The sequence below is a fragment of the Meriones unguiculatus genome, chromosome 8 (assembly GCF_030254825.1).
Source record: "Meriones unguiculatus strain TT.TT164.6M chromosome 8, Bangor_MerUng_6.1, whole genome shotgun sequence".
NCBI classification, from domain to species: domain Eukaryota; kingdom Metazoa; phylum Chordata; class Mammalia; order Rodentia; family Muridae; genus Meriones; species Meriones unguiculatus.
This window is the reverse complement of record NC_083356.1, coordinates 19,989,313-20,001,391: the sequence shown is the minus strand read 5'-3', so window position 1 is coordinate 20,001,391 and position 12,079 is coordinate 19,989,313. Positions and strand designations below refer to the sequence as shown.

The 12,079-nt window shown below is 45.7% G+C and overlaps 1 protein-coding gene across 1 annotated transcript in view; it reads left to right on the top strand.

Moving 5' to 3' along the window:
- Positions 1 to 6,865, top strand: part of Ep300 (E1A binding protein p300) — a 68,052-nt gene extending 61,187 nt beyond the window's left edge. Inside the window, exons 29-31 of the mRNA XM_021646489.2 lie at positions 969 to 1,130; positions 3,090 to 3,371; positions 3,538 to 6,865. Coding sequence (XP_021502164.2) covers positions 969 to 1,130; positions 3,090 to 3,371; positions 3,538 to 5,742 — 2,649 coding nt within the window. The 3' untranslated portion in view covers positions 5,743 to 6,865. The remainder of the gene's footprint in view (positions 1 to 968; positions 1,131 to 3,089; positions 3,372 to 3,537) is intronic.
- The last annotated feature ends 5,214 nt before the right edge of the window (positions 6,866 to 12,079 follow it).

The window sequence follows — 12,079 nt, the reverse complement described above, 5'->3', positions numbered from 1 at the left end:
TGCTCACGCGAGGCCTCTACATTAAGTTTAGCCTCCAACTCCAAAAAAAAAGCAAAAGCTTTGAAGGCAAGTGTCCACTTAAAATCTCATGCATAGTCTCACTTGCTCCCAAAATGCTTCATCTTTGGTTAAATTTATGACTGAATAGGTTGTAAGTAGAAGAGAAAACCAAAGTTGGCTTGCTGGTTTCCCTATTCCTTGCCTTATTTGCCAACCATAGCACCATTCATTCTTCAGTCCTGTCCCAAATCTGGACACACAAGTCAACAGCTTCTCCAAACTGGCGCTGTTTTTCTTTCTCTCTTCTCTCCTCTCTCTCTCTCTCTCTCTCTCTCTCTCTCTCTCTCTCTTCTCTTTTTTCCTTCCTTCCCTCTGTCCCTCCCTCCCTTCCTCCCTCCCTCGATCCCTTCCTTTCCCCTCCCCCTTCCTTCTCCCCTCCCCCCAAGATAAGGTTCCTCTGTAGCGCTGGCTGTCCTGGAATCTATAAAGCAGGCTGTCCTCAAACTCAGAGATCCACCTATCTCTGCCTCCTGAGAGCTGGATTTTAATTCGTGTGCCACCACTGTCCCACAAATTGGGGCGTTTCTAGATATAAAAGTTTTTTAAGTTTTCATTTCCTTAATGAAGCTTGGGGTCTTTATCAGGAGGCAATGGGTAAGTATTGAGCACTTGCTGTTTTTTCCAGAGGAACCCAGGTCCGTTCTGTTTCCTGTACTTACAGCAGGGGCCCCATACTGTCTGTCCAGTTTTAGAGTCAAAGAGCCTCTGAGCACCTGCACACCAGTGGCATACATAGAGCTGCACACACACATATGAAAGAATAGTTTCTTGCGGGTTTAAAAAAAAAAACATTAAAAAGTGTGGGTGATAAGCAGCTATCAAAAAAGAGAGTCATTGACCTTCAGTCTTATTTTCAGGTCTGTCTTAACAAGCTAACATTTTCATTTCTCTTTTGTACTGCCTTATAGGTAACAAAAGGAGATAGTAAAAATGCTAAGAAGAAAAATAACAAGAAAACCAGCAAAAATAAGAGCAGCTTGAGTAGGGGCAATAAGAAGAAGCCTGGTATGCCCAATGTGTCCAATGACCTATCTCAGAAACTGTATGCCACCATGGAGAAGCATAAAGAGGTGAGAGTCAGCTCAGGGGTGTGGATGTCTAAACTGCCCACCCAACCTGGTGGTGTGTTGAAAACTCCAGTTTCTTAGAAATGGGGAAGAAAGAAATGGTTTTGAGGGGTGACTGGGATGAAAAGATTATCTGTATGGAGTTAGGTTAACCCAAGACAGAAAATGTTTTAACTATGTGGCTGTTAAGAATTTACATGGTGTTGCATTGTGTCTTAAAATGTAAACATAGTTTGTCTAGTCCTTTTGATTAATTTTCTTGGTTTGGTGACTTTTTTAAGACAAAGTCTTACTGTCTAGCTGTGTATGGCCTTGAATTCACTGAGATCAACCTGCATCTATCTTCCTAGTTCTGGGGTTGATGGCAATCTGCCAACGTTTTTTCTTGTTATGTAGAGTCCCAGTGTCATTCCAGTTTATAATGGTACTTAGGGGAAAAACATGAATGAAGATACTGAGTCAATTAGGCTTTAAGTAAATGACTCAGGAAACTGACTGAGAGAAAACATTTATACTCATAGTCCCATATTTAAACCCTCTTCTAAATTAAAATTGAATTACAGTGTTCCTCACATGCTTTATTATTTTAATTTTACATGTATGGGTGCTTGCATGTATGTCTGAAGCACCACATGCTGGTAAGAAAGGAATAATCTGTTGTTTTTGAGTTCGTCCTGTGTAGCTCAGTTTGGCCTCCAACTATGTAGCTGAGGGACAGTCTTGAGCTCCTGATCCTGCCCTCCTCATCCACATTACTATTGTCAGGCTACCAGCCCATGTATTTTTTCTTATCACAGTTCAACTGTCTTCTCAGATGTAAGCATACCAATTTCTTTTTATTTTATTTATACAAACAGCCCTGGCTGTCCTGAGACTCACTTTGTTGACCAGTCTCGCCTCAAACTCACCGAGATCCACCTGTCTCTGCTTCCCAGGTGCTGGGATTAAAGGCATGAGCCATCACACCCATTTTCTTTTATATGCTCCTTCCTCTGTCTACTAACAGATTGATATGATCAAAGCTAATACTGTCCCTTCAGCTATGCCACTAGTAAGGAAGGTCCTGAACTCTATTGGATACGAATATCAGAATACATTTCTAATAGCCTTGCCCAATTTGAGGGGAGAGTACTGCTTGAAAGGCTAATGGTAAATTATTCGAGTTAATAATTAATTTTTTATTTTTATATACATTTTATGTTTGTCTTACATGTATGTCTGTATTAGTGAGTTGGAGCCACTGGACCTTAAGTTACAGACAGGTGTAAGATGCCTTGGTGGGGCTGGGAATTGAATCGGGGTCTTCTGGAAGAGCCTTCCCAACCACTGAGCAATCTCTCCACACACTGGGGTGTGTGTGTGTGTGTGTGTGTGTGTGTGTGTGTGTGTGTGTGTGTGTGTTTTACCTACAGGTATATATGTAAGTGCACCACATGCACATCCAGTGTTGATTGAGTCCAGAAGGAACAGATGTGAGCTGCGTATGGTTCCTGGGACTGCAAATCCTGGTCCTATGGATCTTAAGTCCTGAGCCATCTCTCCATCCCCTAATTTGACCTAAAATTGTGGATATATTCCATGACTTTGTCTGATCTTAGGAGCTAGATTGTCAGACTGCACAGGTGCATTACAAAGTCTGTGTCACCACACCTAGCCCTAGACTGTTCTTTTTTTGGAGTTCTACTGACAGGAAATAAGAGTTTCAGAGTTTTGGTTTGGTTGGTTGGATTTTGTTTGTTTGTTTTTTGAGGTGGGATATGCTAGAACTGTTGGCCAGGTTGGCCTCAAACTCAGATCCTCCTTATCTTTGTCCCCAAGTGCTGTGAGCCACTATAGCTGCCCTGAGTCTCAAACAAGGATGGAGAAGGATTGTCAGCTAACTCATCCTGCTGTGTCCTCTGGTGCCTTTCTGTTGTACTGGCATTATAGTTGGAGAGTCACAATGAGCTTGTCTGTTGGCAGGTCTTCTTTGTAATCCGCCTCATCGCTTGTCCTGCTCCCAACTCCCTGCCTCCCATTGTTGATCCTGACCCTCTCATCCCTTGTGACCTGATGGATGGTAGAGATGCATTCCTTACCCTTGCAAGGGATAAGCACCTGGAATTCTCTTCGCTCCGAAGAGCCCAGTGGTCTACCATGTGCATGCTGGTGGAGCTGCATACACAGAGTCAAGATCGCTTTGTCTACACCTGCAATGAGTGCAAGCACCACGTGGAGACACGCTGGCATTGCACTGTGTGTGAGGTAGGTTGTGGGAAGGGCAGAACAGGCCCCAGTGGGCCTCAGTGTCTGAACTGTGATGTAGATGTGTTACAAATACCTGCTTTTCTAGCCACCAAAATATATAAAATGCTTTTTGAATTGTTAAAGTTTTGCAGAGTTGACCCATTTTGTGTTCATTCCTCTCCAGGATTATGACCTGTGTATCACATGTTATAACACTAAAAACCATGACCACAAAATGGAGAAATTAGGCCTTGGCTTGGATGATGAGAGCAACAACCAGCAAGCTGCAGCCACACAGAGCCCGGGAGACTCTCGTCGCCTAAGCATCCAGCGCTGCATCCAGTCTCTGGTGCATGCCTGCCAGTGCCGCAATGCCAACTGCTCCCTGCCTTCCTGCCAGAAGATGAAGAGGGTTGTGCAGCACACCAAAGGCTGCAAACGGAAAACTAACGGTGGATGCCCCATCTGCAAACAGCTTATTGCCCTCTGCTGCTACCATGCTAAGCACTGCCAGGAAAACAAGTGTCCGGTGCCATTCTGCCTCAACATAAAGCAAAAGCTCCGGCAGCAACAGCTGCAGCACCGGCTCCAACAGGCTCAGATGCTCCGCAGGAGGATGGCCAGCATGCAACGGACTGGTGTGGCAGGGCAGCAGCAGGGCCTGCCGTCTCCAACTCCTGCTACGCCCACCACCCCAACTGGCCAACAGCCAGCCACCCCACAGACACCCCAGCCCCAACCCACCGCTCAGCCTCAACCCACTCCTCCCAACAACATGACACCCTATTTACCCAGGACTCAAACTACTGGCCCTGTGTCCCAGGGTAAGGCAGCAGGCCAAGTGACCCCACCAACCCCACCTCAGACTGCTCAGCCCCCACTTCCAGGGCCTCCACCTGCAGCAGTAGAAATGGCAATGCAGATTCAGAGGGCAGCAGAGACACAGCGCCAGATGGCCCATGTACAGATTTTCCAAAGGCCCATCCAGCACCAGATGCCCCAGATGGCACCCATGGCCCCTATGGGCATGAACCCACCTCCCATGGCCAGAGGTCCTGGTGGGCATTTGGAACCAGGAATGGGTCCCACAGGAATGCAACAACAGCCACCTTGGGCCCAAGGAGGAATGCCTCAGCCCCAACAGATGCAGTCAGGGATGCCAAGGCCAGCCATGATGTCCGTGGCTCAGCATGGTCAGCCCTTGAACATGGCTCCACAACCAGGATTGGGCCAAGTAGGTGTGAGCCCTCTCAAGCCAGGCACTGTGTCTCAACAAGCCTTACAAAACCTTTTGCGGACTCTCAGGTCTCCCAGTTCTCCCTTACAGCAGCAACAGGTGCTTAGTATCCTTCACGCCAACCCCCAGCTGTTGGCTGCATTCATCAAGCAGCGGGCTGCCAAGTATGCCAACTCTAATCCACAACCTCTCCCAGGACAGCCTGGCATGCCGCAGGGACAGCCAGGGTTACAGCCACCTACCATGCCTGGTCAGCAAGGTGTCCACTCCAACCCAGCCTTGCAGAACATGAATCCTATGCAGGCAGGTGTTCAGAGAGCTGGCTTGCCCCAGCAGCAGCCCCAGCAGCAGCTTCAGCCGCCCATGGGAGGAATGAGTCCCCAAGCTCAGCAAATGAACATAAATCACAACGCCATGCCTTCACAGTTCCGAGACATCTTAAGACGTCAGATGATGCAGCAGCAGGGAGCAGGGCCAGGAATTGGCCCTGGAATGGCCAACCACAACCAGTTCCAGCAGCCCCAAGGAATTGGCTACCCACCCCAGCAGCAGCAACAGCAGCAGCAGCAGCAGCAACAGCGGATGCAGCATCACATGCAACAGATGCAGCAAGGAAATATGGGACAGATGGGCCAGCTTCCCCAGGCTTTGGGGGCTGAAGCAGGAGCCAGTCTTCAGGCTTATCAGCAGCGACTTCTTCAGCAACAGATGGGCTCTCCTGCTCAGCCTAACCCTATGAGTCCACAACAGCATATGCTCCCAAATCAGGCACAGTCCCCACACCTACAAGGTCAGCCAATCCCTAATTCTCTATCCAATCAAGTGCGTTCTCCCCAGCCTGTCCCTTCTCCGCGACCACAGTCTCAGCCTCCCCATTCCAGTCCATCTCCAAGAATGCAGCCTCAGCCTTCTCCACACCATGTTTCTCCACAGACCAGTTCCCCACATCCTGGACTGGTAGCTGCCCAGGCTGCCAACCCCATGGAACAAGGGCATTTTGCCAGCCCAGACCAGAATTCAATGCTTTCCCAGCTTGCTAGCAATCCAGGCATGGCAAACCTCCACGGTGCAAGCACCACGGACCTCGGACTGAGCACCGATAGTGCAGACTTGAATTCAAACCTCTCACAGAGTACACTAGACATACACTAGAGACACCTTGTAGTATTTTGGGAGCAAAAAGAAAAAAAGAAAAAAAAAAGGAAAAAAGAAAAAGAAAAAAAAATATTTTCTCTTAACAAGACTTTTTGTACTGAAAAATTTTTTGAATCTTTCTTAGCCTAAAAGACAATTTTCCTTGGAACATTTAAGAACTGTGCAGTAGCAGTTTGTGGTTTAAAGCAAACATGCCAGATGAACCTGAGGGATAAATAGATTACATACAAAGAATATATTTTTGTTATGGCTGGTTACCCCAGCCCTCTTTTTCCCCTTGTGTGTGTGGTTCAAGTGTGCACTGGGAGGCGACTGAGGTCTGAAGCCAACCATATGCTCCTGCCTTGCACCTCCAATAGGTTTTATTATTTTTTTTAAATTAATGAAAATATGTAATATTAATAGTTATTATTTACTGGTGCAGATGGTTGACATTTTTCCCTATTTTCCTCACTTTATGGAAGAATTAAAGAACATTTCTAAAACCAGAGGACAAAAGGGGTTAATGTTACATAAAATTACATTATATATATATAAATATATATAAATATATTAAAATACCAATTTTTTTCTCTGGGTGCAAAGATGTTCATTCTTTTAAAAACATTTAAAAGAAAAAAAAACTTCCTCTTTCCACCCCTACAAGTCAACTTTTGTGCTCCAGAAAATTTTCTATTCCGTAAGTCTGAGTGTAAAACTTAAAAGTATTAAGATAATTTGTACATGTAGAGAAAAAAATGACTTTTTCAAAATATACAGGGGCAGCTGCCAAATTGATGTATTATAATATTGTGGTTTCTGTTTCTTGAGAGAATTTTTTTTGTTATTTTTACAGCTAACAAAGGAAAAAAAATTTAAAAAGAGGGTAAGAAATGACTCCAGTGGGGTGATTTTAACATGCAGATGTCTGAGGTTTCTTCGCTTGCTTTCTTCCTTACTCTGCCCCCACACACACATACACTTTCTGTAAAACTTGAAAATAGAAAGCAAAAACCCTCAATTGTTGTAAATCATGCAATTAAGGTTGATTACTTATAAATATGAACTTTGGATCACTGTATAGACTGTTAAATTTGATTTCTTATTACCTATTGTTAAATAAACTGTGTGAGACAGACAACTGGGCTTTGTTTCATTTCTTTAGGCCTCTTTGTCTCACAGAACGCCAGGTTAGACTTGGAGATGAGGCTGACAGAGTGCTTGCCTGACAAGTTCACTCGCCAGTCCCCAGCCAGACATAAATGCCATGGTGGGCGTAAAGCTGCAGTCCCAGAATCAGAAGGTAGAGACAGGAAGAGAAAGCTAAAAGTCGTAGCTGTGTGGCAAAATGAAGGACAGCTAAGGTACAGAGGACCCAGTTTATTCAATCTCGACACAATTGCAAAAGAAAATCTCCTTAGCAAGCCTGCTGTTTAGGGCAAGAGGAAAAGGGAAGTATTGGTGTGCCTTCTGACTTTTACATGGAAAACAGATTACTACATTTTGATGAATTTTTCCAAAGTTCAGGTGTTAAGTGTGATCTCTATCAGCCAAATGTCAAAGTGAAAGTGCTATTAGCTACCAGATGCGGAAGCCACACAGGAAAAGCATCTTGGGCTACCTCTCAAAAAAAGTTGCTAGCCTTTGGTGGGATACAAATCCTTAAATCTCCACACTTGAGAGGCAGAGATAGGCAGATCTCTTGATTTTGAGGCCTGCCTGGTGTAGTTCACAGATAAGCACAAGCAACATAGAGACCTTTGCTTCAGGACTTTTCCTGTAAAGAAGGGCCTTTTAAAAATTCCTGCATTTACTTTGTTGTGTCTGCATGACATGTGCAAGTCAGAACAAGTTAGCCAGGGTCCTTCCCTGACAAGTCATTCGTGCAGTTCTCTGGCCCATGGCTGATTTGAGAGGGGTTTTTTGTTGTTTAGTTTTGTTGCAGGCTCTCATGTAGTCCCAACTTTGTAGCAATCCTGCTCCTTCATTTTGAGTACGTGGATTGCAGACATGTGACACTACTCATGACTCAGATTAGTTCTTCATACAACTTTGCAGTCTTGAAGTAGAAAAGCATTATCTTCAGATGGGTCTGAACACGCTGGTATTCACCGGGGACAACCTTGACTTAGATCAAGTCACCCAGCAGACAACTTTGTGGGGCAGGTCTAACCAAGAATAAGAACATGCTTCTAGGCCCTTTAGGAGCTGCCTGTGCGCTCATGTTGGCTCCCTCTGGTGGTGGTGGTGGGAGTCGCTGGACAGGACTAGGGTCACAGAGGAGTTGGTAGGGTGCTTTCTCGGAGGCTAAGGCCAAGGGTTTGTCCCCACTATCACTGTCCGTCTCTTGTGAGACAGTCTCTTGTGAGACCCTATCAAGAAGGCAGAGTCAGGCAGTGGTGGCACATGCCTTTATTCCCAGCATTTGGAAGGCAGAGGCCAGCCTGGTCTAGAGTAAGCTCCAGGATAGCCAACACTACACTGAGAAACGTGTCTTGAAAAAAACAAAAGCAGAGCATGATGGTGTCCAGCACTTGGGAGAGAGGCAGATATGTCTCTTGAGTTAGAAGCTGGCCTGGCACACACAGTGAAACCCTGTCTCAACCAAAGAGAGGAGTGGGAACAAAAGGAAGGAAGTCTAGGGACACAAGAATAATGGCCAGCCTCGGCTACATAGAGGCCTTGTCTGAAAAAAAGTATGCAGCCAACAAGATGGCTCCGTAAAGAGGCTGAATAACCTGAATTCAATCTCCAGTCCCATAAGGTGGCAGAGAGAACTGCATTGCAGAGGTCATCCCCAACCTCCACTCAACAAAGTTTTGTACAGGGCTGGAGGGATGGCTCAGCGGTTAAGAGCACTGGCTGCTCTTCAGAGGTCCTGAGTGCAATTCCCAGCATCCACGTGGTGGCTCACAACCATCTATAATGAGATCTAATGCCGCCTTCTGTCAGCCATATATGCAAATAGGGTAATCATGCATATAAAATACACAAATAAGCATATTTTTCCTAATTCATTTAAAGTTAGGTAAGGGCTCCTATCACAGGGGACCCAGCTCTACCTTTCCAACCATAAAACTGGGAAGTTTGGACTTCTGTTTTCATACATTAAGGCTAGAAAGATAATAAAAACAGGACGAGGGCTCTTCTGACCCTTTCAGACTTGATGGGAAAATGTCCCAAGCTACAGGACTTCCACCTCCAGGTCTGGGTTCTCTGGTGCCGGCTGTCTTCTTAGGTTTGCTCTGCTGTATCTTAGGTGTCTCAGACTAAGCGTGCTTTTGTTGTTGTTTTAGACAGTGTCTCACGTAGCCCAGGCTGGCCTTGAACCTATCCGTCCTCCAGGTCAGGGGTTACAGGCTGGGTAAGCACCACCAGCTGAGCCACATTCCAGCTCCGTGTTTGCTGCTTACTGTGGAAGTGTGTGCGGGTGCATTCAGGCACATACATGCCACACTGCACACAGGGTGGTCGGAGTACAACTTTCAGGTTACAGGAGTCAAACTCAGTGGTCAGGCTTGTTCTGAAAGTGATTTTAACCATCTTTCCAGCCCTTTCTATTTTACCTTCTTTAAAAAAAGGGGGGGGGTATTATTATTATTATGTTATTGTTAATGTTATTATGAGACTTTGTAGCCTTCCTGGTCTGGAACTTGTTATGTAAACCAGGCTAGAATTCATAGTGGTCCTCCTGCCTTCCCAGTGTTGGGGCTAAAGACAAACATCACCGTATCCATCTTTTTTTTTATTCAGTATTATGCCTGCATCTATGCCTACATGCCAGCAGAGGGCACCAGACTCATTATAAATGGTTATGAGCCACCATGTGGTTGCTGGAAATTGAACTCAGGACCTTTGGAAGAGCAGCCATCTCTCCAGCACCATCTTTTTTTTTTTTAATATTGATTTATTTATTATTTATAGAGTATTCTGCCTGCATGTGTGCCTGCATGTACACCAGAAGGGGGCACCAGATCTCATTATAGATGGTTGTGAGCCTCCATGTGGGTGCTGGGAATTGAACTCAGGAGGTTTGGAAGAACAGCCAGTGCTCTTAACCTCTGAGCCATCTCTCCAGCCCCCCATCTTTTTATTTGTGTGTGTGTGTGTCTGTGTGTGTGTGTGTGTGTGTGTGTGTGTGTGTGTGTGTGTGAAAGTGTTACCTGTGCCTGCAATGGCCAGACAAGAGTACTAGAGCCTGTGAAGATGGAGTTACAGGTAGATGGGAGCTGTCTGATACGAAAACGGAACTTGGGTTCTCTGGAAGAGCAGTAGTTCCTCTTAGCCACCGAACCAGCTCTCCAGGCTCACATCCCTACCACCTTTCCTTTTTCTTTTTTCTCTCTTTTTTTTTTTTTTTTTTTAAGGTCTTACACTGTAGCTCAGAACGGCCTGGAAATCACTCTGTAGCCCAGGCTGACCTCAAACTCAGACAGCCCTCCCGAGTGCTGACGTTATAGGCAATAGTTACAACACCTTGCTGTGCCACCTGAGTTCATGTTCTAATTGTGATGTCTTTTTGTTGTCTTGAGGCGCAGCAGAACTCACAGTTCCCTGTTTCCCACCCAAACGCATGCATTCCTCCTGAAGTTTTGTTTTTGAGATGAGGGCTCACAGTGCAAGGCTTGCCTCACCTGCCTGTACTCCCATTGACATGGTGAACTCAAAGACAGCCTGAGACACATGAATTCCTGGCTCAAAAAAAAAAATTTTTTTTTTTTATTCTAGATCCCTCCCTCTTACCACCCACCCGATACTATTCTCACACTCTCTGCCTCCACCCTGATCTGAGCGGCCATCATCTTTCATCTGAGTTACTGCAGGAAGTTCCTAACTGGCCTTCCTGCTGTTTCTCTTGACCTGCCTTCAGTTTGTTCTGCACTAAGCAGCCAGAGAGTGGTCTTTAGCTTTGAACGGTCTTATGTAAGGTAGGCTGAAACACACAACACAGCAGGATAAACTCGGGCCCCTCATCCTCCTGCCTCTGCCTCCCCAGTGCTAGGATTACAGGTGGATGGCCCTATGCCCTGCTGTTTTTTCCAGACAGGGTTTCTCTGCTTAACAGAGCCCTGGCTGTCTTGGACTCAGTTTGTAGACCAGGCTGGCCTCGAAGCCAGAGATCTGCTTGCCTCTGCCTCCCAAGGTCTGAGTTCTGGGATCAAAGGCATGTGCCACTGCACCCGGCTGATAGTGATGATAGTGACCTTTTAAAGAAGAAGGAATTTGCTTTGTGGACATTATATGCTGTCCAGTTTGTATCCCTGGTTCTCACTTTGCAAGTCACCTCAAGCTCAGTGCCGAACAACAGAAGAGATGCACCCAGCAAAGCTGTGAAGGCTGGAACAGGATCACAGACCAAGTCTCCCAATCTTAAAAGAATTTATTTGAAATCCAAAGTGAAGCCAGAAGGGGTTTTGGTTTTGCTTTGACTTCCGAATTTATTATTATTTTATGTGTGGATGTTTTGTCTGCATGTATGTCTGTTCCAGAAGGCTGTGCAACTGGGGAGACATATGAATGATGGGAATCGAACTCTGATTCTCTGCAAGAACAGCGCTCTTAACTGATGAGCCCTAGGAGGATTGTTCTTTTGTTTTGTTTTTTATTAAGTGTATAGGGTGTGTGTGTGTGAGAGAGAGAGAGAGAGAGAGAGAGAGAGAGAGAGAGACATGAGCATGGGTGCCTGCAGAGTCCAGCGGGTTTGGATTCCCTAGAGCTGGAGTCCCAGGTGTTTTTGATCAGCCCAACATGGATGCTGAGAAGGAAACCTGGTTCCTCTTCGAGAGCAGCCAGTGCTCTTTTTTTTTTTTTTTTTCAGTGCTCTTAACTGATGAGCCATCTCTCCAGCACGGTTGCTAGGACTTTGAGACAAGAGAATGACCGCATCACTTCCGTAGGGTTTAGACTGTAACTCACAGTTTGAACTCTCGCCTTGCTTGTCTGAGGTCCTGTATTATCTCCCCAGCACCAGAAAATAAATAAATAAATAAATAAATAAATAAATAAATAAATTGTGTGGATTAAAGGTGAAGATTCAGGGGTGGGATGATAGTTCAGTCAATAAAACCCTTTCCATGTAAACTTGAAAACGTGTGATAGATCTTCTGCACTCCCTTAAAAGCTGTGTACTTTCACCACAGTGCTGGGGAGATAGAGACAGACAGTCCCTGGGACTTGCTGGCCACACGGTCTCATCAACTGGTGAACTCTAGTCTCAGTGAGAGACACTGTCTCAAAACTGGACAAACTCCCAGGCCAACCAGGGCTACGCAATGAGTCTCTGCTCATACCTCACTGCCCTCTGCCGCCCCCAAAGGAAAGCCTCACTAAAACCCAATGCTGTTTGCAAAAACTC